The sequence below is a fragment of the Zalophus californianus genome, chromosome X, assembly GCF_009762305.2.
Source record: "Zalophus californianus isolate mZalCal1 chromosome X, mZalCal1.pri.v2, whole genome shotgun sequence".
Classification (NCBI taxonomy): Eukaryota; Metazoa; Chordata; class Mammalia; order Carnivora; family Otariidae; genus Zalophus; species Zalophus californianus.
The window spans coordinates 41,528,710-41,555,977 of NC_045612.1; the positions used below are offsets into that span (position 1 = coordinate 41,528,710).

General features: G+C 42.6%; 1 protein-coding gene across 1 annotated transcript in view; it reads left to right on the forward strand.

The window, feature by feature from the left end:
* LOC113930469 overlaps positions 1 to 27,268 on the forward strand; it is a 119,471-nt gene that overhangs the window by 47,757 nt on the left and 44,446 nt on the right. The window contains exons 2-5 of the mRNA XM_035725433.1: positions 9,282 to 9,445; positions 10,780 to 10,954; positions 11,086 to 11,267; positions 24,580 to 24,664. Coding sequence (XP_035581326.1) covers positions 9,282 to 9,445; positions 10,780 to 10,954; positions 11,086 to 11,267; positions 24,580 to 24,664 — 606 coding nt within the window. The remainder of the gene's footprint in view (positions 1 to 9,281; positions 9,446 to 10,779; positions 10,955 to 11,085; positions 11,268 to 24,579; positions 24,665 to 27,268) is intronic.

Sequence of the window (27,268 nt, forward strand, 5' to 3'; positions counted from 1 at the left end):
CCCTGCCAGATGGGTGATTGAGAAACCGCATGGGGTTGAGGAAATGAGCAGGGAAGTTGGGACACACAGGAATACCCTTCTGTCAGGGCTGTTCATTAACAAATAGGCATTATTATCACCTCTGCATTTCAGATGAGAAACAGATTCAGAGGCCGTGGCACTAGATTTTCAGATTTGTAGTCCACTACCTTTTCTAGTACACTATGCTACAAGTCCCTGAGATAAATACCTTAGAGTTAATGGAACATTTTCCCAGCCCCTGCCCTTCCATGGTAAGGGAGGGAGATACTGCTAAAACATGATATAGACGTTTAAAAGACAGGTTTCTGTAGACTTTAGTGATACTTGGTCCAGATTGATGGTGCATACTGCATACTATAAATGAAGACAGGTTAATGTCTTTGCTGTTGGACAGCTTTCTAATTGGCTTGGGGTTAGGCTTTCCTGCCTGCCTAACATCTTCTCTTAGAGAAGAAGTATTCTGTGGGGGTTTTGGGGGGGGGTCCTTATGGATACATAAGAATGCTTATTCCTCAATCAATGAATGAAGGACTTTAAGCAAAATACTTGAAATTCTTCTTAGAAGAATTCACGAACAGTTATTTTGGCTTAGATTGTTGTCAGGAAATTTCAGAAATTCATGGGAGCACAGAATCTCTGGTACAACTTTCAATATGGAGCAGAGTTGCCTCTATCACGTTCCAGACAAGTAGCCATTCATTAGTTAGATGAACAGCCGTAGTAACGAGTAGAGACCTCACTCCCTTGAAATATAGCTCATTGTATTTTTAGGTCTATTACAAATATAAACCCTGCAGGAATTCTATGCAGGCTGAGCATAGGTAGTGAGTGAAGGCATATGGTCAAAGCTGAAGGTTGTAATAAAATACCCTGGGAAAAAAAATTGTTCATTTTATATACTTTTCCTTAGAAATAGTGAAAGTTGGATGGGGGAGAGGAGTAGAAGAATTTCTACATGGTTTCACTTTTATTCTGCTTTCTCTTAGAAAGTCATATAAAAGCATATTTCTCCAGGGTGCCTGGGTGGCTCAGTTGGTTAAGCGACTGCCTTCAGCTCAGGTCATGATCCTGGAGTTCCAGGATCGAGTCCCACATCGGACTCCCTGCTCAGCGGGGAGTCTGCTTCTCCCTCTGACCCTCCCCCCTCTCATGCTCTCTCTCTCTCTCAAATAAATAAATAAAATCTTTTTTTAAAAAGTATATTTCTCCATCCTCAGAGCTCAGCTGCTACTGGCATTTTATTTCTGTATTAATCAGGGTTCTTTAGAGAAACAGAACCGATAGAATATATATGTATGTATGTTACATATGAACATAGGTAGGTAGGTATGCATTTATTTATGATAGGTAGACCATACATTATGGAGACTGAGAAATCCTATGATTTGCTGTCTACAAGGTGGAGAACCAGGAAAGCTGGTGGTGTAACTTAGAGTCCAAAGGCCTGAGAATCAGGGGGCTAATGGTTTAAGTCCCAGTGTGGGTCTGAAAGTTGGAGAGCCAGGAGCATCAATGTCTGAGGGCAAGAGAAGATGGATATCTCAGTTTAAGCAGAGAGGATGAATTCACTCTTCCTCCACCTTTTCCTTCTTTTCAGGCCATCAGTGGATTGTATGATGCCCCCTTGTATTGGTGAGGGCCATCTTCTTAGTCTACTGATTCAAGTGCTAATCTCATAAAATTAACCATCACAATTTCTACAGAGAATATTCACCATTTTTATATAACCCATGAGATAAGGGATACATACTTATAGGATGATGGCCTTCCATGTAAGAAAAGAAAACTGGGAACAGCTCCTAGGAGCTTCGACAAATAGATTCATTAACAAATGAATTTAATTGATTAGGAATGAAATGGATAATACCTTTATAAAATAGTCTTTCATGGTAAGTTTGAGAAAAGGACATTTTAAAGGCCAGAGTCTAAAGGCTCATCTGCTTCTCTCAATCTGTTCTGTTCCTGCCTAAGGCTAATACTTCATTATATCTAATTTGGATCATTAACATAGCCTTCTTTCTCTTTGTTTTTTTTTTCCACTTTCAATACGATGTGTGTAGGAGTGGATTTCTTTTTATTTATCCTGCCTAGGGTTCAATAGGCTTCTAGAATCCATGGAGTGTTGCCTTTCATCTACTCTGGAAAATTTTTGGCCATCATCTTCCCCATTTTTCTCTCTTGTCCTTCTGAGACTCAAATTAAATGTACTGTAGACCTTCTCACTCTATTCATTGTGTCTCATATCACACATTTTCTTCCCCCCCCCAATAATTTGTTTCACCAGTTAGAATTCTGTATGATTTCTTCTGATCTATCTTTCAATTTAATAATTCTCTCCTAAGGGAGTGGCATGGTAAATTCAAAGTGTTGAATGGGAAAAATCTGTAGCCAAGAATACTCTATTCAGCAAGGTTATCATTCAGAAAAGAAAGAGAGATAAAGAGTCTTCTGGACAAACAAAAACTAAAGGAGTTCATGACTACTAAACCACCCCTGAAAGAAATATTAAAGGGGACACTTTGAGTGGAAAAGAGAGACCAAAAATGACAGTATAAAGATATGAAACACAAAAGCAGTACAAATGGATATTTCCATAAAAATATCACTGAAGGAACTCACAAAAAAGGATATAAAATATAATAACATATACCTAATAGGTGGGGAGGGGAGGAGAAAAGAATGGGTTCAAACTTACTCAACCATCAACTTAACATAGAATGCTATATGCAGAAGAGGCTATAGACAAACCTAATGGTAACCATATATCAAAAAACACTAATAAATATACAAAGAATAAAGAGAAAGAAATCCAAATATATCATTAAAGAAAATCAGTAAAACATGAGAAAAAATCAACAAAGGATCAGAGAAAATCTTCAGAAACAACTACAAAACAAGTAAAAAATGACCATAAATATATATTTATCAATAATTACTTTGAATGTAAATGGATTAAATCCTCCAATCAAAATACACAGGGTGACAGAATAGATTAAAAAAAAATAAGACCCATCTATATGCTGCTTACAAGAGACTCCTTTTAGACCTAAAGACACCTGCAGATGGAAAGTAAGGGGATGGAGAAACATGTATCCTGCAAATGTATGTCAAAAGAAAGCCAGAGTAGCAATACTTATAATCAGACAAAATAGACTTCAAACAAAGATTATAACAAGAAACACAGAAATCATAAAGGGGACAATTCAAGAAGATACAACAATTCTAAATTTTTATGCACCCAACATAGGAGCACCCAAATACATAAAACAGTTAACAACAAACATAAAGGAACTAACCAAAAATAATTCAATAATAGTAGGGAACTTTAACACCCCACCTGTAACAACAGACAGGTCATCTAAACAGAAAATCACTAAGGAATCTGGCTTCCAATGACACACTGGATCAGATGCATTTAACATATATTCAGAACATTCCACCCTAAAACAGGAGAATACACATTCTTTTCAAGTGTGCACAGAACATTCTCCAGAGTAGATCACATATTAGGCCACAAAACAAGCCTCAACAAATTCAAGAAGATCAAAGTCATACCATGCATGTTTTCTGACCACAATGCTATGAAACTAGAAATCAACCACAAGAAAAAATCTGGAAGGACCACGAGTACATGGAGGTTAAATAACATGCTACTGAACCATGAATGGGTCAACGAGGGAATCGAAGAATAAATTAAAAAGTGCATGGAAACAAATGAAAATGAAAACACAAAGGTTCAAAACCTTTGGGATGCAGCAAAAGCAGTCCTAAGTGGGAAGTATATAGCAATACAGGCCTATTTCAAGAAGCAAGAAAAGCTCAAACAACCTAACCTTATACCTAAAGTAGCTAGATAAAGAACAACAAATGAAACCTAAAACCAGCAGAAGAAAGGAAATAATAATGATTAGAACAGGAATAAATGATACACATAGTAAAAAAAAAAAAAAAACAATAGAATACATCAATGAAACCAGGAGCTGGTTCTTTGAAAAAAATCAATGATATTGATAAACCTCTAGCCAGACTGATGGAGAAAAATAGGGAAGGATTCAAAAAAATAAAATCACAAAGGAGAGAGGAGAAATAACAACCAACACCACAGAAATATAAACAATTAGAAGAGAATATTATGAAAAATTATATGACAACAAATTGGAAAACCTAGAAGAAATGCATAAATTCTTAGAAATAAATAAACTACCAAAACTAAACAGGAAGAAATAGAAAATCTGAACAGACCAATTATCAGCAATGAAATTGAATCAGTAATCAAACTCCCAATGAACAAAAGTCCAGGACCAGATGGCTTCACAGGCAAATTCTACCAAACATATAAAGAAGAGTTAATATGTATTCTTCTCAAACTATTCCAAAAAAAAGAAAGAAAGAAAGAAAGAAAAGAAAAAGAAAAGGAAGGAAAACTTCCAAACTCATTCTAAGAGGCATTACCCGGATACCAAAACCAGATAAAGACACTACTAAAAAAGAGAACTAGAGGCCAATATCTCTGATGAACATAGATGCAATAATCCTCAACAAAATATTGGCAAGCCAAATCCAATGATACATTAAAAAAATCATTTACCACAATCAAGTAGGATTTATTCCTGGCTTGCAAGGGTGGTTCGATATTGGCAAATCAATCAACGTAATATAGCATCACATCGATAAGAGAAAGGATAAGAACCATCTAATCATTTCAATAAACACAGAGAAAGCACTTGACAAAGTACAATATCCATTCATGATAAAAACCCTCTGCAAAGTAGTTCTAGAGGGAAGATGCCTCAACATAATAAAGGCCATATATGAAAAATTCACAGCTAACATCATACTGAATTGGGAAAAACTGAGAGCTTTTCCGCTAAGGTCAGGAACAAGTCAAGGATGTCCACTGTCACCACGGTTATTTAACATAGTACTGGAAGTCCTAGCCACAGCAATTGGACAACAAAAAGAAATAAAAGGAATCTAAAAAAAAAAAAGAAAAAAGAAAAAAGCAAGCAATTAAAAAAAAGAAATAAAAGGAATCTAAATTGTCAAGGAAAAAGTAAAACTTTCACTATTTGCAGATGACATTATACTATATAAAGAAGAACCAAAAGACTCCAACAAAAAACTGCTAGAACTGATAAATGAACTCAGTAAATTCACAGATACAAAATCATTGTACAGAAATCTGTTGCATCTCTATATACCAATAAGAAGCAGCAGAAAGAGAAATTAAGAAAACGATCCCATTTACAATTGCACCCAAAATAATAAGATACTTAGAAATAAACCTAACCAAAGAGGGGAAAGATCTGTACTCCGAAAACTATAAAATATTGATGAAAGAAATTGAAGACAACACAAAGAAATGGAAAGACATTCCATGCTCATGGATTGGAAGAACAACTATTGTTAAAATGTCTGTACTACCCAAAGCAATCTACACATTGAATGCAACCCCTATCAAAATCTCAACAGCATTTTTCACAGAACTAGAATAAACAATTCTAGAATTTATATGGAACCATAAAAAACCTGAATAGCTGAAGCAATCTTGAAAAAGAAAAGCAAAGCTGGAGGCATCACAATTCCGGACTTCAAGTTATATTACAAAGCTGTAGTCATCAAAACAGTATGGTACTGACACAAAAGTAGGCACAGAGATTGATGGAACAGAATAGGAAACCCAGAAATAAACCCACAACTGTATAGTCAATTAATCCTCGACAAAGCAGGAAAGACTATCTGATGAGAAGACAGTCTCTTCAATAAATGGTGTTGAGAAACCTGGACAGTGACATGCAAAAGAATGAAAACTGGACCACTTTCTTAAACCACACACAAAAATAAACTCAAAATAAATTAAAGACCCAAATGTGACACCCGAAAGCATAAAAATCTTAGAAGAGAACATGCAATAACTTCTTTGAGACACTGGCCATAACATTTTTTTTTCTAGATAGGTCTCCTGAGGCAAGGGAAACACATGAAGAATAAATATTGGGAGTACATCAGTGGCACCTGGATGGCTCAGTTGGTTAAGTGACTGCTTTCAGCTCAGGTCATGATCCCAGGGTCCTGGGATTAAGCCCCATATCGGGTTCCCTTCTCCTTGGGGAGCCTGCTTCTCTTTCTCCCTCTGCCTGCTGCTTCCCCCTGCTTGTGCTCTCTTTCTCTCTGTCAAATAAATAAATAAAATCTTTAAAAAAATAAGTATTGGGACTACACCAAATTAAAAAGCTTCTGCACAGCAAAGTTAACAATCAATTAAGCTAAAAGGCAACCTACAGAATGGGAAAAGATATTTGCAAATGGCATATCCAATAAAGGGTTAATATCCAAAGTGTATAAGGAACTTATACAACTCACCACCCAAAAAACAAAAAAATCCAATTAAAAAATGGGCAGAAGACATGAACAGACATTTCTCCAAAGAAGACATCCCGATGACTAACAGACACATGAAAAGATGCTCATCATCACTTACCATCAGGGAAATGCAAATCAAAACTACAGTAAGATTATCACCTCACCCCCGTCAGAATGGCTAAAATCAAGGATATAAGAAACAACAGGTGTTGATGAGGATGTGAAGAAAAAGGAACCCTTGGGGCACCTGGGTGGCTCAGTCATTAAGCGTCTGCCTTTGGCTCGGGTCATGATCCCGGAGTCCTGGGATCGAGCCCTGCATCGGGCTCCCTGCTCAGTGGGAGGCCTGCTTCTCCCTTTCCCACTCCCCCTGCTGTGTTCCCTTTCTCACTATGTCTCTCTCTGTCAAATAAATAAATAAAATCTTAAAAAAAAAGAAAGAAAAAGGAACCCTTTTGCACCATTGGCGGGAATACAAACTGGTGCCACCTCTCTGGGAAACAGTATGAAGGTTCCTCAAAAAGTTAAAAATAGTAGTACCCTATGATTCAGGAATCACACTACTGGATATTTACCCACAGAATACAAAACCACTAATTCAAAGGGATACATGCACCCCTATGTTTATAGCAGCATTATCTACAATAACCAAATCATGGAAGCAGCCCAAGTGTCCATGGATAGATGAATAAAAAATAGGTTGTACATATATGTAATGGAATATTATTCAGCCATAAAAAGCATGAAATCTTGCCATTTGCAATATGGATAGAGCTAAAGAGTATTATGCTAAGTGAAATAAGTCAGAGAAAGACAAGTACCATATGACTTCACCATATGTGAAATTTGAGAAACAAAAGAGTAAAGGGGAAAAAAAAGAGAGAAAGATAAAGCAAGAAACAGACTCTTAACTATAGAGAACAATCTGATGGTTACCAGAGGGGAGGTGGGTGAGGAGATGGGTTACATAGGTGATGGGGATTAAGGAGTGCACTTGTTGTGATGAGCACTGGGTGACATATTAAAGTGTTGAATCACTATATTGTATACATGAAACTAATATAACACTGTATGTTAACCAACTGGAATTAAAGTAAAAACTTAAAAAAATAATTCTTAAGTCTATTTTTCTTCATGGTACTTATCCTTGTCTAACAGTTGTGTTCCTCTTCTGTTTAACACATTCACTGAATTCTCAATCATTATATTTTTTAGTTCTAGATATACAATTCGATGGTTTTTCAAATTGACTATGTGGCTTTTTAGGATTTTTCTGTTCCCTGTGGACATTTTAAAGCTTATTTTTTTCTTTTTTGAACTACAGTAAACCACAGCCTGTGTCTCATAATTCTGATAACTGAAGTCTCTGAATTTGTTTTCATTGTCTATTCTTTCTTCTGGCTGTCACAGTGCATTTTTCTTTGTGTGCCTACTTATCTCTCTGTGCTACTGTATTATTGAAAAATTACCTGTGAGACCGATTTCAGGCCTAGAAAGACAGAATCTTTCTGCAGAGAGTATTTTCACTTGCTGTTGACACATGCCTATCCAAGACTACTTTAATCCAAGTTTAACCGAGGTTCCTTGGAGCACCCTTGTAATGGGTTATCCTGGATGCAAGGCCATGCAAAGGCTTGTTCCTTCTGGTTCACCATTATCCTGAAGGGGTAGCCACATAGTTTCAGCCTAAAGTGGCTAAGTGGCTTATTAGATCTACTCATGTGGGATGTGAGCTTCTACTTTTTGTCCCCTTTGCCCATGAGGTCATCAAAACCACAGCTCAGTTCCACAATACTTTGTTCTGGATTCAGCAAATGCCCTTGGGCAAAAGTGGTTTTGAGTGCTGGACATTTCTATCTAGGTCCTTGTCTTCTAGATTTTAGCCTCATTATTTCTTAGCTCTTAATGAAGGTCATTTCTTGTTATATTTCATCTAGTTTTTTTTTTTTAGTTGTCCTTATTTGGGCTGGCTAGTCCAAATTACTCAGTCTGCCATTACCAGAAGCAGAGGTGTACAATATCCTCCTCACTGCTCTCCTTATCCCCAGTCTTTCTCTTCCCTCCAGCTTCTCCTTCACAAAGTTACTGAAAGTTCCTTCCTTATTGTGTCATTTCCCCTGCACAAATCCTTCAAAACCTTACTGTTGAAGATAAAACAGAAATCAAATTCCTTAGTTTGGACAATCAGATCTGAAACTCTTTTTTGCTTTACTTATTCACTGAGTAGCTATTTACTGTGTACTCACTAGGCCAGGTGCTCCCTATTCTTTTGATTCTTACCTTTTTTTTTTTTTTTTTTTTTTTACCTCTTGTCTTACCTCTCAACTCACCATACACTCCAGCCAAACTGGAATACTCACTGTAATGTGGCAGAGCTGGGTCAGAATACAAATGAGCTAACTCCTAGATCAGTGCCCTTTACTTTACACCATGATCCCATATTCAGGTTTAAGTGCATTCAGTCTGGGTATTTATTTATATTCTAATAAATTACCTAGACAAATCTCAACACATAAAAATTATACTGGCTTTTATATATTTCTTATTGCCTTTTGGGCTTTCATGTGAGTCTGGAATGTAAGCTCTGAAAGTGAATTAACTATTGCATTCAAGTTTTTAGCAATCACTATAGTCACAAGGACTCCTAGGGGGAAAAAATTTAGGCTTGCTTCCTTTGACAAATGTGGCACTGATTGTGGAATTTGTTCCAGGGTGCTAGGAAAAAAACCGGCTTGCAAACAAATCTACTCCCATCTGCTGGCGGTTGCCTAAAATACCAGTCAAAACCAACTTTTCACTGAAAAAACAGTTCTGGAACTAGGCCAACCCAGAAATAGGATTCTAGTTTTGGCCTTTGCCAGTATGTAACCTTGAGCCAACCCCTCTTCCTCCTCTAGGCTTCAGTGTCCCCACGTGTACAATTCAGGTTCTTGGCAAAATTACTCAAATGGCCGTTCCATTTTTCCTAAGCAAGAATTGTCTCTACAAGGATGCCTGTGTGACCAGGGACAAGGGAGGAAGGATTAACAGCAGGAGGGGTGGGCCTGACAGGCCCACTCCTGTATGTGTTGGTTAGTGATGTTCCCACCTCTTTTTTTTTTTTCCTAATCTTGCACCCATGTGGGAAGGAAGCGTTTCCGGCAATGAAAGGAAAAAGAGGGGGAAAAGGAGAGGGGAAACAAAGGTGCTAGGGTGTTCAGCTGGTTACAAGAAGGCAGGAAATTATGAGATGTTTTAAAAATGATTCTAAAATGGCAAAAAAAAAAACCCACAAACGTGTGGGTGGTTGTTGAGGTGGGGTAAAGTGTTAAATCTTTAGCTGTGCCAGCTACCCCCAGGAATTCCACACAACTGAAACTTTGCAATATGCTGGGCACAAGCATTTCCAACTCATTTACCAAATACTGAAGGAAAGAGAAAGGGAACAATGTTTCTGCTGGAATGTTCTAGTTAACCAAGAGTGAACTTGAAATCTGTTTTGATTTCAACACTTTTAAATGGCATGCCTTAAGAGGTTCAAAGCTGGTGAACGCGACTGAATTCTATTTGTTGAATGCCCATCTGGCTTTTGTGCTCTGAAGAGTCCTCTTTCTAAACTTGTTTCAAATTGGACCTGAGATGGGAAGGACAGAGGGTAATGAATGGAAGCATTTTCTCACTCTCGGATATCCGTCTATCCCACTGGACTATCTATGTTCAGGGTAGTGGAAAGAATAAATGCCCTCTAGTCAAAATGCCAGGCTTCTTTTCATGCCTTCTTTTCCCCTTCTTTGGTGTCAGCCAAGAACACTCCAACTCTGTATCCTCTAGTTTGTGTGTGTGGGGGGGTGCTCCAATTTCTGTCCTACTGAAAAGGGTCACTCCTGCTGTGGCCAGAGCCCCATCATAAAATTTATTTGCTGATCCTCCTCCACTCTACCCAGAGGCGAGGCATTTAGGTTTATTGGAGGCTCAAGCGTCTGGGAATGACCAGCAGTCTGGTACCTCCTGCTTCCCCTAAGAGTCTACCTCATTCAGAATGCAGATTCATCCAGGGCAATCAAATCACGGCACTTCCTTCACCACAAAAAGCAACCTCTTGGGCACAAGCTGTTCCAAGAGAAAAGCAAATTTTGCATTTTTGCGGGGGGGGGGACGCGGAGGGGGGTTACGTCAAGCAGTCGACCCTTGCCCAACCTCCAGCAGTCAAGGTGCTGGAGCTGGCCCAGGAGAGACTGCTGATGCCTTTAAGAGCAAAGGACTGGGCAGTGCCCTAGTTGGGGAAGGTGGCAGAATTTTTCATCTTTGTGTATGGCTCCAGGCACCTGCACGATTGGCTAGGTCGGCGCTGCCATGGAGTGGGCGGAGCCAGCGGCGCTCCTGGCTCACTGCCTACCCAGTTGCAGCTGCGACTAGCTTCAGACCGAGCGTAATTCAAAGCGGCGGACGGGTCCGGTGGGCGCGGCGTGGAGTAGAGCTCCTGCGTGGCTGCTTCTCTCGCCGCGCGGGGCTCGGGGCTCGGGGCTCTGGGCTCCTGGCCGAAGCCTGCGCTTTCTGCTCCCCTTTGCCCTCTATGCTCAGCTCTATAGAGGTGACTCTTTGCAGAGGAGCTAGCGCCCCCTCCCCCGCCTCCCTCCCCCCATCTCCGCCTCGCCTGGTGCTTCTCGCTCACCTCCCTCTGTCCTTGTCCTGATCCTCGGCCTTCTCTCTTGTTCTCCGTAGATCTCAGCTATGCTATTCCGGGCTTTCTGGGAGCCGCCGTCTTCCTACTGTTCTTCAGGACCTGGCTCCTGGAGGGCGACGCCCCCCCTCCCCCCCCCCGCCTCCCGCCTCGAAATTCCACTTTGACCTCTAATGAATCCTCCTCCAACGTTCCCAGCGTCGTCTTGGACCCTCTTTTATTGGTAAGCTGGTCGCTAGGCTACGGTGAGCTGGCAGGAGGGGCGAGTGGGCGGTCTCTTGGTAGGGGTTGGCTGGGGGACGCTTGGACCTGGGCTTCTGAGCCCCTGCTAATGCACCCTGCCTGTCAGCCCCTGAAGGGGTTGGTGGTGGTAATGAGGGTGGCCAGTCGAGATGGAGTCCTGTGTTTCAGCCCGTATGTTACAGTGGCACCTGAAAGCACCCAGTTTCAGTGTGTGCGCAAATAGCAGGGGGTTGGGGATACCATCACCCCAGGGTCCACCCATCCATCCCCCAGGGACTAAGGTCCCAGGCAGTTTGCAATCATGGGCATTGGCCCTGTGTGTGTGTGTGGGGGGGGAGGGTTGTGGGGTGTTAACTTCAAACAGAGCAAAGAGCAATTTTATTTAAGTAAAAGAATGAGATTATTTGGGAATAGCAGAGGAATTGCAATTTGTGACAAGCAAGCTATGGCAAACCGTAAGCAAGTCCGAAGAGACAAAGGGAAGGTCAGCTTTTATTAGGTTTTGGGAAGAAATTGGGGAGGGTTCTGGACAAAAGTTGACTGGAGAAGATGGGGGGCAATCTGAGGATGGGCAAGGTTTCTCACTGATGGCAGGTGGTGATTAGTGGGTTGTCGCTGGGGCAGGGAGGGGTCTTCCTTTTCTTAAAGACACGTGAAAAGTGCCCTCTCTTGTAAATGTAATTATCTTCCTTCTTCCTGCTGGTTATGTAGGCTGCAGTGAGGTGTGTACTTGAGAGGTCCCCCTCTGGGGCTTCCTGACTCCATTTTAAATGATGTTTCCTTTATTTATTTTCACATTTACCCCTTTTGATCAAGATCTTTCCTCGAAAGTATTGCTGATCAAGAGTCAATTTTCAAATTTAGTGTCCCTCGGTACCAGGAAAGATCTTTCCTGGTTGTCATTGGCCCACATTGGAGAGAATGTGCATAATGATTGGAAATCAAGGCCACTTTTGAGGAGTAAGGAAGGGTAGAAGGGAGAACTATCAGTCACTTCCCATCTAAAGTCTATGTCTTATCAAGGTCATAAACATTGGAGATCATCTCAAAGGGCAGAGCTAGCATCACCCTATTTGATGCATTATTTTGCAGAAATTTGATGGGCAACAGGTAAAGTTTAAAAATAATTATGCAAGCAGAATTAAAAGTAATATGACAAATGCAGTTTATAGGATGGTTCCAAACCAAGGCCCCGAACCCAGCTAAATAGATCAAAAGACCAGGGGTCATTAGGTGAGATCTGTTGTAATCAATGCACATGTTCCCTGATCTCGTGTAATTGAATTTCTACTTTTCCAGAGGTATTTATCCATGTGCAACAGGTGGTATTTGCTATTGCACATCTTGTTCAGCAAGTAGATAATCAAAGGCTATACGATTGTCCAAAACTACGTTAGTAAATGAGTCAAGTGATAGTTGATGGGATGCTATTGCTTTGGAATTGGCTGTGGAATTGGCCAGCTCTCCTAATGTTAGGGGAAGATATCTGATCATGTGTTCTTTGGCATTTACTACAATCCAAGGAAGTAAATCTCTCCCTATGGAGGCAAACCAGGGGTCATGTATGCCTCCTAGAAATTCCCATTTAAGATGGCTCTGGAGGCCTAATGGGGCAGACCAATGGGAAGTCTCTTGATTTGTTATGGATGTTAACAGGAACAATATTAAATGCCCCAGTAACACTGACTTCCAAGTTGCCAACTGTCTACGCATCTGTATGCCCATAGGAAATGTCCATTGCCAACAAAACCAGGTGGAACATAGAAGACTCTAGCTAAGGTCTGGTTATTGATAGATTCCTTAACTGGAAATTTCCTGACTGAGCCTTTGAAGTCATGGGTCAGAGGTGTTGGGATGACATTCTGTGAGAGTCCCATCTTTTCCTAAAGGGATCTTTTCTAAAAGCCTTGCAAAGAGGGATAAACTTATTTGTATTTCCCTTGGGTACAGGGAGACAGATCACAGTTCTATAAGGAAAAGAACCTGGGGGAGACAGATCACAGTTCGATAAGGAAAAGAACCTGGGGGAGTGAACCTGGCAAAGAAGGAGGGATGTAACTGAAGTAGTATGATTATGACTAGGGATAGTCATACTGTATTTCAGTGTGTGAACACCTGGTTGCAATAGGCCCACCTGCTAATTAACAACTCTAGGCTTTTGGGTGTAATCAACAATGGCATTTGGGCCTAGAAAGAAATTAGTTGTAGGTAATACCATGGGATCTCTGACATCGTGAACAGATTGGAACTTCTTGTGATAGATCCAACAGTCAGAGAGGTTTCCCCCTTTTGCAAAGGATTGGAAATGTAGGTAAGGGCATTGTCTTTCCCAGAAAGAGAGGGCAAAGAGCACAAGCAAGGGAAAGAAGGTATATACATGCCTGGCCTCGTCCTGTCATCTTGAGAAAGTTATTTCCTTCAGCTGCTATCTGCTTCAGTTCCTGGAAATCTTTATTTTTGGGTCACCAGTTGGTGTGCAGGTCCAGTCAGTGTTTGGTGCTTTCCTTATGTTTTTATTTTATTGTTTTTTTTTTTTTGAAGTTTTATTTTTTTAAAGATTTTATTTATTTGACAGAGAGAGACAGCGAGAGAGGGAACACAAGCAGGGGGAGTGGGAGAGGGAGAAGCAGGCTCCCCACTGAGCAGGGGGCCCAGATGCGAGGCTCAATCCCAGGACTCCGGGATCATGACCTGAGTCGAAGGCAGACTCCTAATGACTGAGCCACCCAGGTGCCCCCCTTTTTAAGTTTTTTAAAAAGATTTTATTTATTTGAGAGAGACAGAGTTAGAGAGTGTATGAGTGCGGGGGAAGGGCAGAGGCAGAGCAGGGAGCCTGATGCTGAGCCAAGGGCCTAGATCCCAGGACCCTGAGATGGTGACCTGAGCCAAAGGCAAATGCTTAACCGACTGAGCCACCCAGGCGCTGTTGGTGCTTTTTTAAGAAGTGACACGGGAATCCAAAAGTCTCTTCCTTGGAATTCGGCAGCACAGGGGTTGGTTAGCAGCACCTGACTAGGGTCCTTTCAGTGGGGTTGAAGAGAGTCTTTCTGGTCCTTGTGAGTGGCTATATCTCGCCTTGTGCTGAAGTAGCCAAAGGCAAAGATGCTGCTTCAGTTACTTCAGAGGGAGTTGGAATTATCCAGCACCATTATTTGCCATTTTCACCTTCCAAATAAGAACTGCCAGTGAACCATGACAAATTAGCATCAACCAAAGGAGTTTCCTGTAAGTCATCAAGGAGTCAGGAGGTGATCTGTTAGAGTCAAACAGTATTGTCTGGAGTATTGTCCTAGAGGAGGGAAGAGTAGAGGAGTTAAGGTTATTACAGTGAGGAAAAGTTATGTGAGGAGCTGTGAGCAAGAAGATTTCATAGGCAGTGAGATGACCGGCTGAAAGGTGTTGAGTATGATAAGAATTTAGGTAGGGCTGGAGGCTAATAGAGCATGAGGGTTGGGAACAACAAAGTGACGAGGCATAACAATACTGTTTATTGTTCTGAGATCCTTGACAGACCCCCATCCACAGTCATTAGAATTTAGGAAGGCTTTATTTTGTGGGGCACAAAGATGGCTAGAGGGGACCCCATGACTATTCCTTCAGTGCCCTTAACTCAAAGGACAGTGGCAGGAATGGCTCTGAGGCAAGGGAGGTATCCTCATGCCACAGGGTCTAGCTGTTGGCTATATTACCCTATGGATTGATGGTGGTCCCCATGTTTTTGGTTGAATACTCCCAAGGTCATTCCCTTTCCTTTCATATATAATAGGGAAAAAAGGAAGTTGGTAATTGGGATGTCCAAGGGCAGGAAGATTTATTAAGCTTTCTTTTAAGGTATTAAAAACTAGGACATCCTGAGCTTCCCAATTAATGGGGTCAGGTTTGGTGTTCTTTAGTAATGGTAGGTAAAGGCTGAGCCATGAGAGAAAAGTTAAAAATCCATTTCTGACACTAGGCAGCCAGCCCACCTGAGAGAACCTTGTAATTGGCACTTAGTTTTGGGGAAGTTCAGGATTCTATGAAGGCTCCTTGGATCTACGAGTAGCCCTTGTTCTGAAATTAGGTGCCCTAAATAACGAATTTGAATTTGGACAAACTGCAGTTTTTCCTTGGAGACCTTGTGTCCCTTTAAGGCTAAAAATCAGACGGATGCCGTCCTCCTGTGAAAAGGGGACAAATGATTAGTATCCTTACAACTAGCTCTAGTGTCATCAGAGATGGAACAAATAAATGAATTAAAGGTTCAGAGAGGGAGACAAACCATGAGAGACTCTGGACTCCAGGAAACAATCTGAGGGTTACAGAAGGGGGGGAGTGAGGGGATGGGGTAACAAGGTGATGGGTATTAAGGAGGGCACGTGTTGGGATGAGCACTGGGTGTTATACGCAACTAATGAATCGTTGAGCACTACAACAGAAACTTATGATGTATTATATGTTGGCTAACTGAACATAATTTTAAAAAATTTCATTTGCTTCACCTAGTTGGCTATTTTGGTCATTGTTGTCAAATTATAGAATTTATTTCCCCCTTTTGAGAGAAAGAAATTCTAACATGGTATTTCTCCAAGAAATCCCGGCCCAATAAATGAATTGAGGCAGAGAAACTAAGGAAAAAGGGGTGGGTATCTCTCAGAGGGCCTAAACAAAAGGGGATAGGTTTAGAGACAGGAACTTGTTGAGGTTTATTTGACACCCCCCTCCCATCTGAATCATGTTAGTACTAGAGACAGGGGCTATTTGATAACAGTGGAGTTGAACACCAAGGGCGTAGGTACGGTGTCAATAACGACAGAGATTCATTTTTTATCTGGAGAGTTGTTTCTCTAAGCCGGTTAAGAGCAGGATTGGGAAAAGCCCCTGCAGTTCCTTGGAGTTCCGTCATTGAGAGTTAGGAGGAGGGCACTTGGAAAGGTTGGTTAAAGCATGGAAGGCACTTGGAGTGCTTCAGCTTAATAACAGTCTTTTTTCCAATGCTCTGGCTTTTTGCAATAATGACAAAGATCAGGAGGGTTTTGTTTTTGTTTAGGGGCCTCCATTTGTTTTGTAGGAGTTGTAAATTACCAGCCTATTCTTAGGGTTAAGCCAAAACCTGTTGACTGGAATAAGATTCGGGCCTGTACCCAGAAGCCCAATGAGCCCATGCATAATTATTATAGCCGGTTCCAAATTGTTTTCAGAGAAAATTCTGGTCTTTTAAATGTCAAATCCACAGGAGTAGCTTTTAATTCTATGGTTGTTAATGGGCTGAACCGGGATCTTTCTTTCCTAGTTAAAAAGGAACAAGATGGAATGGGAAATTATGTCCACTCCAGGTTCAATTAATTTAGCAAATCACTTCACCCACACCCTAGATGATTCAGCTAAAAGGAAGACCACTAAAGTCTCTAATTTACAACTCCAACAAATGTTGTTTCAGGTGTACAGTATAGTGATTCAGCACTTCCATGTATCACCCTGTGCTCATCACAACAAGTGCACTCCTTACCATATAGTCTATTTAATTTTAGGTTCACGGTTTTTGTTTTTTAGGACAGAGAATGTGCACGCACGTGTGTGTGCTTGTGGGTGGAAGGGGCAGAGGGAGAGGGAGAGAGAGACTTAATCTTAAGCAGGCGGGGCTCCATCTCAGGACCCTGAGATCATGACCTGAGCCCGAGTCAAGAGTTGGATGCTTAACCCACTGAGCTAGCGCCCCTGGTTCACAGTGTTCTAATTTGGTTCTGAGAAAAACAAGAAAGGAAGGAAGAAAGGAAGCAGGGGGTACCTCACCCTCTTAATACTACCAAAAAAGCTTGCCCCTCACGGATCCTTCTGATTCATGCTATTTCAGAGTGCAACCCTCCTGTGTCCTGCAGGGTATGAAATGCCCTCCTCTTTGAGACTGTGAACGTATGTGACTGTTGCTCTTTTCTGTCTAGAGTTGGGTGATGTGTGTTTAGCCATCCCCATAACTCTAGGGTGGAACTCCCACCCTCATTAAAGGGGTGGAGAGGAGGTGATTAAAACCATTGTCATCACACACATGATGATCCAACCATAATCAAGGGGGAGCTGGTCAGCTTTTGCGAGCTGCTCCTTGACTGACTGTGCCGTGATACAGTGAAGGCTGCCTGGGACAGGACCACCAGTCGCTGGTGGGCTTGTGCTCTGGCCTGCGTGGCACTGTGTTAGTTTTGTTGAGTGTTGCCATCTCTTCCTTCCCTAAAACACTCTCTCCTTAAGATAAGAATTATAGTTAATTGGCCAGATCTTAGTATTAAGTGTCTTTGAGTTTGGGCTGTGTGTACCAGAAGGTCTCTGAGACTCCCACCTGTAAAGGTGGCAACATCACAGCATCCTAAATGGTCAGCACTTGAGTCCTTCATCCCAGTGGTTGCATTAGTGACTTGTTAGACAGTGACCACTGCTTCTAACCTGGTGACCACTGTGGTTACTTGGGGCAGCCAGCCATGTGATCATTGTGATTGTGTACATCTGGAATGGCCCTTTATTAGGTTTGCAGATAGGAAGGGGACTCCTAACCACAGGGAGAACTAATTAAGCATGGTACCCCTTGTTGCTTTAATAGTCGTTGTTCTGGACAGGGTAGTGAGCTTGCATATCTCCTGTGCTGTTGCTTCCCTTGCTGCTGCCTGCATTCTCTCCTGACACCCAAGGCTATTGAGGTGCACATCCATGGTGGCTTGTGGCCCAGGAATGGATGAGAAAGTGGGGGAAAGCATTTATTATTAAACTCTTCTCCCAATGTAAAACCCCTATCCAGTGCCAATAAAGCAACCATTGCTGTAGAGGAAGACCGTAACCCTAATGATTCTGATTCTGGATGAAGAAATGTAAAAATATGAGTAGAGTGGAGAGGAACCCCCTGGAACAGAGTATATCCAGTGACAAACAAGTAAAAAGAATGAAAGAATGGAAAAAAAGAGTGCAACAAACCTGAGTACAGGCAAGTGTGATGTTGTGATTTGTAAGAAATAGGTATTTGGTCATTCAGGTGACCAAAATATTTCTCATTTGTATTTGGTCTTTGTCCGTGGTTTCTGTCTCACAGCACCTAAAACATTTGGAATTTCCTGTGGTAAGAGCTTTAAGGTTATCTTTTGTTATGTTAATGAGGTGACTTTTGGAAAGCCCTTAGGTACCCTAAGGATGGGGGCTACTTGCCTCAAGGACCAACCATGTGGTTAGAGGGCTGTTCTCACCCCAGAGCTCCAAGGATGAAAGAGGAGCTTGTTGGAGGTTGAATCAATAGCCAGTGGCCAACAATTTAATCAATTATGCCTATATAATGAAGCCTCTGTGAAGACAAAAAGGATAGGGTTTGGAGAGCTTCTCAGTTGGTGAACATGTGATTTTGGGAGAATGGCATGCCTAGAGAGATCATGGAAGCTCCCCACCCCTTCCCACATACCTTGCCCTATGCATCCCTTCCATCTGGCTATTCCTGAGTCATATCCTTTTATAGTAAATTGGTTATCTAGTGAGTAAATGGGTTTCTTTGAGCTGCTCTAGCAAATAATCAAACCCCAGGAGGAGGTCATGGGAACCTTTGGTCTGTAGCTTGTTGGTCAGAAGCACAGGTAACAACCTGGGTGTAAACAGGTAACAACAGGTATCTGAAGTGGTGGGGGGCAGTCTTGTAGACTGAACCTTAACCTGTGATATCTGATGCTATCTCTGGATAGTGTCAGAACTGAGTTGGACTGGACACTGTGCTGGTATCTGAAAATTGCTTGATAGTGTGTGGGGAAGGCCCCCGGCCCCGCCGCACCAAGCTCCACATGTTGAAATTAGGTCCAAGAACCCAAAAGAGGGAGGAAATAAATTAAATTGAAACAAAGGTCCACAGTTTAATCCAATTGGAAATCCAAAATTTACTGAAAGAATTTGTACAATGCAATGATAAAAGCCTCCTCCAAAAAACAAGACTGTGGAGTCTGTCCAAATCTAAATCAGTGGACACTCTTGTTAGTGTCTTGAGAGGTTCCTAAATTATAGAGGCTTTAGTAACCTCCTCTCATGCTCCATGGAGTCTTTGGACCACCCATGATGTTGGGTTGGACAACAGATAAATTGGCTGTGGGCTTCTGATGCAAGAAACTGCCTGTCTTGGCCTTGCACTATACGCCATTAGAATGGCAATTGCTGGCCACATACTGAACTATCCTCAAAATAGAGTCTCTCACAGACCCTGAGCCTGTGACCCTCTGTACACTGTTGCCCAGTATGCCTTGGGTCATGGAACCAGCACCCCACAACCTCACTAGTGGCTAGTGAGGCTTCCCCAATACAGGATGGAGCCAAATCTGAGCCCTCTAGCAAATCTCTCTTGTAGGAGGGCATGGCCTTATCTGTCCTTACTCCTTTATCAGATGCCATAATGGTGCAAGAACCCCCCTCCCCCCACCAACCTCTTGGCTACCTGAGAAGCCCCTTGCAATCAACTGATTTAACAACACCAGGAGTTTGTACACTACAGATGGTATTGTCACCATCATAGATATTACTGCTTCCCATCCCTTAACTAGGATGTCCATGATAAAAGACAGGACAAAAGTGTCAGCACAATTGGCCAAACTTCAGGTAGTCATCTTAATACTGGATGCTCTGGCCAGCAAATGGCCCCAGATGCACATTTTTATAAACTCTTGGGCCATTGTCTAAGAGTTACCCCTTTTGGGGTACAGAACTCTGGGAATCATTTGTCTCACAGATACCCAAAATATAAATCAAGGCATTATTGACTGAATTGGGTCCCCCACAAGTTCATATGTTGAAGTCCTAACCCTCAGTGTGAATGTATTTGGAGCTATGGCCTTTAGGGAGGTAATTAACGTTTAATGAGATCATAAGGGTGGGGCCCTAATCTAATAGGATTGGGTCCTTATAAGACAAGGAAGAGGCTCCAGAGAGCTCTCTCTCTCTTTCCCCCTCCATACTCACACAAAGGAAAGGCCATACTAGGACATAGAAGACAGCCATCTAAAAAGGACAGAGATCTCATCAGAAACCAACCCTCCTAGCTCCTTGATAATGGACTTCTAGTCTATAGAACTAAATTTCTGTTGTTTAAGCCACCCAATCTGTGGTATTTAGTTATGACAGCCCTAGCAGACTAATTCAGAGGATAACAGATGTCTACATATACAGTTGATTGTTGTTATTTGTGGTAGTTATGTCCTGTAAAGGTCACCATGAGCACAGAATTAGTGACCAGGAAACCGTTGCTCCTAGGGAAATAGAGGGTTAGGTTCCTGTGAGCCTCTAGTCATAACAACATATTCATCCACCAATCAGTACGTAGACTTGTTTTATGTGTGTTTCTGTTTAAAGACATCTTATTTTGTATATATTGTTGATTCATTTAAATTGATATTTAACATATTGTTAATGATTTGCATTGAACTCATCAATAACAACACTCTAATTCACGCCTAAAATGTGTATTTTCTCCACAAAGCACATCACAGCCTTCTTGTGTTTAGGAAAACTCGACAGTTTGTCAGCACTACACTTGGGGACCAATTTAAACAGTGAAACCACTAACAAAAAGCACACAAATGTGAACAACATGGCACTAAATATACTGTTGAAAGGTCACTTGTTTACCGTACAAGAGGTGAAGTAAGCTGGAGTGCTGCTTTGTCTAAACCTAGGTGAGAACTTGTGGGTCAGATGACTCATTTTTTGCCACTCTGCAAATGTTTGCAAATAACCACAAAAGTGCTGAGTGTTGATTTTGCGGTTACAAATAAGTTTTAGCAGGTAGATGAATTTGCAAAATAATGAGGATCAACTGTATTAAGTTCACAGTGTAAGGTCTTCAACAGGAAGCTCCTTATGCCCCTTGGAGTCCCAGATCTTATTGTTATGACCAAAGCACTCATTTTGGTTCTCAGAATGCATACTGCTGGGCTTTTGAAAAAGGCAGTAAATGGAACTTACAACTCTTCTATTGGCCTCAAGCTGCTTGTTTAATTGACAGGTATACTTGGCTCCTCAAAGAACTCCTTAAGTTACAGAAGTGGTAAATAGGCCTCCTCTACAGACATTGTTATAAGCATTGTTTAGCCTAAATTCAAGTCCCCTAAGGACTCACTACACCAGTGTCACACAGTTGCCTTTATTAGCCATGAAGTTCATGTTTTTCGATGACTGCCTCACCATGTGGCCCTCTCTCTTTTGGGCAAGTGACTATTCCATTTCCTAGGGAGACACCACTACTCCCTAAAAGTCTTAGTTAACACCAAGGTTTAACCTGATGTGAAGGCATCAAGGACTCAGTTATGGTACAGGGACTAAAATTCATGTTCTATGTTGTCTTGACATCTGGTAAAATTAGAAAGACCTCAAATGGTTTAACCAAAGTTCTCCTCCCTGTGCTGTGCATGTGGATAACCTCTCTTAGCTAAACAACCTTCCTTAGTAAACAGACCAGGTGTGGTTCTAGCTTATCCCTAGCTAGAGGGTTTCAGTTCCCTGCCAGCTGTGGAATTATTCCAACAAGCCAATAGCATCCTCCCCTGGAAACCAGAGGTACTCTGTCCTCCACACTACAAAGCCTGCCTCCTACAGACCCTGGTTGTTCACTCTGTTTCTTGAGTGCAACTCGAGTGCAGCATTCTCTGGTGTGTTGTGTCCTCCTTTCTCAGACTGTGAGTGTATGTGACTGATACATTGCTGTCCTTGCATTTATCCAGTGTCAGATGTTGTGTGTTTGGCCATCCTCACCACCATAAGAAAGAATCCTTTCCCCCTTAATGGGGTGAATAAGAGGTGATCAAAATGGGGGTATAGAGCAATGGGTAAAACACAAAATATAGACATGAGAGATACCTGTTTGAGGACAGATTTTAGCCCACTTTCAGGTGTGTGTGTGTGTGTGTGTGTGTGTGTGTGTGTGTGTGTGTGTGTGTGTGTGTGTGTGTGTGTGTGTGTGTGTGTGTGTGTGTGTGTGTGTGTGTGTGTGTTGAGAGCCTGTGGGACCCTATTCAGTGTTACCAGTGGAAATTATTAGCCCCGGACAGTGCAATCTATGGAAGTATATTCATGTGGCCTGAGATCAGTATACTTTTGTACTTACTCTTGTGAAACTTTTGAAGATGCAGGTTTTTTTCTGTGTTTTATTTAAGTTTAGGTCTGTAGATACCCGAGAGTTGTTAAACAGTCAGCTATTTGCCTGCAGATCACACAGAAACATGTATTTGTTGTGGCCATAAGATGCTGAGCACTGGCACATGGGTAATGTATGATTGGAAACAGGTGAGAATACATTGCTTTAATTCAGGAATAATTCCTGTACATACTTTGGAATATTGCCAAATGAAATTCTGTGATTGAAGATAATCTGGAATAAGTTTTCAAATGGCAAACCAGAAAAGAACATGTACCCAGGGGGAAGAAAAGGGAGTTGGGCAAGGTTCCAGGCAGCAGCTCTGCATTGTCCACAATCTCATATACAAGAGTGTGCTAGTGAACCCCCCCCCACACACACAGATTTGTAGGTACTGATGTTCCTTGGCCAACATGTGAAAGATCCCAAGTGTCCTAGAGATGCTCAGGGCCTGTTCTTATTCAAAAGCCCCGTGTGTGTGTGTGTGTGTGTGTGTGTGTGTGTGTGTGTGTGTGTGTGTAGGGGGGGTGGAATGGCCTCACTGAAAGTCTCAGGTGCCTTGGGTGAATATCTCAGAGCCCTTTAGAAAGGCCAGCTAAATTAGGTTCTTGGGCCCAATCCCAACATCTGGGATGGTTCCCCTCCCCTACCCCACCATGCTAACAAGCAATTCTTAGACACCAGCAGCTCAATTCTGACACTATCTACCAACTGCATCAGATTGCACAGGTGAAGTGTTCAGTCCCACAAGACTGCCCTCCCCCAACACCAGATGCCAGTCGCAAGTCCAGGTTGTTACCTGTGCTTCTGACTGATTGCCTATAAAGGAAACATTTACCACAGCCCTCTCCTAGGGTTTGATTTATTTGCTAGAGGTTCACAGAACTCAGAGAAACATTTTACTTACTAGATATAAAAGGAAATAACTCAGGAACAGTCTGAGGGCAAGGTATGGGGAAAGGGTGCAAAGTTTCCATGCCCTCTCCAGACCCACTACTCTTCCAAAATCTCCACGTGTTCACCAACCCAGAAACTCTCAAACCCTGTCCTTTTGGGTTTTTATGGAGGCTTCACTGTGTAGGTGTGATTGATTAAACCATTGGCCAATGACTTATGATTCAACCACCAGCCCCTCTCCCTTCCCAGGAGGTCAGGGGAATGGGACTGGAAGTTTCAGCCCTCAAATCACATGGTTGATTCTCTTGGCAAACAGCCTGTCTTTAGGTGCTTCCAAAAGTCACCTCATTCACATAACAAGAGACACTTCTGTCACTTTCAACATTTAGGAAATTCCAAGGGTTTGGGGAGCTTTGAACCAGGAAATGAGGAGGAAGACCAGATACATGTGAGAAATATATTTTGGTCATCTGAATGACCTGATGTATACTTCTCATAAATCACAATATCACACCAGTTTTCTGTGGGCTACAGCTAGGTACTTATTCATACTCACCCAAGACATCTCCAGGTAGAATGCACATGATTAGTGAGAGATGCCAGGTCCCAGAATGAATGTCTTTGAGAAGAGAGCCCTGAGGCCCAAGAATCTGAAATGGCTTTGTTGGGTGAGGATCAAAAGGTTCTTTATGTCATATGCCGTATGCCCTAAAAACAGGTGTACAAGAGCAAGGTTGACATGAATTTAATACAAAATGCCCAGTCCCGGCCCAGGTAGGGAAAATGTGACTTTGAGTTGGAGAACGTAAACTGGTTACCACAGCTCAAGAGGACGCCAAGGGTGGAAGATTACTTCTCCTGGGTCAATCAACCAACCTGAAGAGCTGGGTCCATGCTGATTGCAAGGTGGGGCTCTTTAGGGAGTTGAAGTAAGACATTTTTCTGAGGGCTGCCACTGCCAGCTTCCTCCACTCCCCAATTCCCAGAATGCTTGCTGCTCCCCTGTCATACTGTCTGGTAACATGGACCCAGTCTTTGTGCCCCATCTGGACAAAAGCTGAGGAGGAAGAAGGAGAAGTCTGCCTCATTGCTGTGCTTCTGGCTAACTCACTGTGGGAAGAGAGGTGGGTGGGAGAGAAGGTGTATACACATATGATTCTATATGTTTGCATGTATACAGGGGAAGGGAAGGCCCTGGAAAATTTACAGCTGGGGTGACCTCTGCTGTTTGTCTGAGAAACAATGTGGCATTTACTGATAGCCAGTGACTTCTCTGTTTCAGCAAAAACTACAAATGAAATTGGTTCAGAAGGTTTGGGACAGGATGCTGACAGGATATGATGTTCATCTGAGTCCAAATTTTGAAGGTAAGCCACTTCTAGATACTTGAGATCTATGTATTAAGTTGAATAGAGCTGAGACACAGCAAACCAGTCCCACCAGGTAAGCTGACCAATGGCATACCTCCAGGCTCTACACTCGTCTCTCCAGATCCCACCTTCCTGACCTGCAGTGGAGCACACCTGGGATGCCAATTCTCAGACTTTTTGCTCTGACCCTGGAGTTTCTCCCACTTCTCTGGCTTCAATGTGCAAGAGGCCTTCTGCCCTATCTACAATCTCTTATGAGGGTACCACAGCTGAGGCGCATTCCCTAGTGTGACTGGAGGAGCACTACCCACAGAAGTAGGTGTGCAGGCCATAGGTTCCTATGCTTCTCAAGCTAGAATTTTCTGTACTGTCATGCTCTATGGGGAGAGCACTTAAACACAGATTCTTTGCACCCTGGGCACTCACCATACTCAGTTTTTTTTTTTAAACTGAGCATATGATCTTTATCCAGTCTGCTTTGTCTGCCCAGGCCCCAGGTGCTTGTTCCTCATCCCTAAGCCTTCAACTCTCACCAAGTTTTATTGGCTCTACCTCCAGACAACATCTTATCTCTCCATTGATCATGGGCCCCCAAGATCAGGCCTTGGGAATCTTGCTGCTGAATTACTGCAGCAACTTCCCAACCTCTGGTCTCCCTAATGCCAGTGTTGGTCCCTCCTGTCTATTCAACACGCCACAATCAGCATGATCTTTATAAATCTAGCCTGATTACTGCAGGAAGTTTTGATGGCTTTATTTAACTTTCACATAAAATCCAAACTCTTTGGCCTAGCATTCAGATCTTGAGAGCATAGATGAAAAATCACAAGGAAACTGAAGCACAAACTCCCAGGAAGCCCACAAGTCAGTTTCTTCCTATATTCCCTCCTAGCCTTCCCCTTGGAAAGGGCAACTAGCCTGGACCACACAGTTTTAAGGGACAGTAAAATATATCCTGTGTCCACAGAACAGTGATGTTCTCTGGCCCAGGGGACACCCAGGAAACCTAAACCAATGGCCGACAAAAGAAAGGGTACATTCAATAGAGGTTCTGTAGGAAGTTGAACTAGATACCAATTCTAAAGAATTAATGAATGCTAAGGGTTCACATTTATGCAAACAGATAGAGTTCTTTTGAATACTCATTGCCTCAACCCTAAGGAACACACAGCTGTGAGGATTTGGCACCTGAAGGTAGACAGCTGGGCCACTATGTTTGGCATGGGAACCACCTTGAAAGCCAAGGCCATTGCCATAGGCCCTGAACTTTGGAGGGGGGGGTCACTTGATTGATTTCTCTTGGCCATTCTCCATTGCTCCCTGCAGAATGTGAGGGGATAAGGCATAGTGCACAGGTTCCAAGGTGAGTGTGCATCTGGGGACTGGGAAGCTGGAGTGGAGAGGGCAGAAGGCAGGCTCTTTCAATAATTTTACCCTATAAGGACAGCAGTGCCTCTTTTAGGTGGATTCCCTAGGGAGGACGTCAAAAGTCTTGAGTGAGAGAGGCTGGGTATATGGGACTTCATTTCTTTCCTTGTTCTCTTGCATCTTCGCAAAAGCTAACCAGTGAACATTTAGGTACCACGCACGTTCTTCCTCTGTTTTTTTTTTTTTTAAGATTTTATTTATTTGAGAAAGAGAGCACACAAGTGGGGGGAGGGGCAGTGGGAGAGGGAGAAGCAGACTCCCCACTGAACAGGGAGATGTGGGGTTCGATCCCAGGACCCTGAGATCATGACCCGAGCCGAAGGCAGATGCTTAACCAACTAAGCCACCCAGGCACCCCTCTTCCTCTGTTTTAAGGCAAGCTAGCTGTATCTCAGCAGGCATCCAGGGCCAAGGTGAGGGAGGGAGACAAGGGCCAACCTCTGGGGATTGTCAGGTGTGGGTAGTCTGCATTATCTCTGAGACACCTCACCACCATCTTTCAAACAGACTCTGATCTGTTTACAACCCGATGCCTAAGTGGCATTAGGGGCTGGGGGTGGGTGGTGGATTGCATTAAGCTTTCTCGGCATGCTGACCTGGGGCATGGGAGAAAAGCTGGGTCCTTGGATCGATTTGGTCAAATAGTAAATGAACGGGAATGTTCAAGAACAACGCAGGACCTTCTTAGAAGGGGACACTGCAGGCTCCAGGTCTAGGGTTGTATGTATATGTGGGGAGTGGGGCGGCCAGTAGATGGGGCAGCTGCAGTCTGAATGGAGTGGGCGGCAGGGATGGAGGAAGCAGAGAACAAAGCATAATACTGTGGCACAAGGTGCTCCTCCTAAGGAAACAGCCTCCCCAACCTGGTCAGCAACATTAGCGTGCTCTAGGGAGAGAGCTCAGCCCAGGGGGCAGGAGAAGAGGAAGGTGAGCGCCTGCCAGTGGCCTGTAAGTACCAACTAGGTGAGGTTAAAGTTGTTGAGGGGACCGCTTCACTGGGAGAAAAGCAGGCCTGGGCAGAGATTTACAACTTGATTCTGGAAGAGATTGAGACTCCCGGAATTAAGGAGTGAACACACTAGATTACATTTTGAATTGCATGTAATCCAAGAAGGAAAGATACAGCAGGAGAATGAGAGCTGACCCTGGACAGAGATGAGTAGGGAAGCCAGG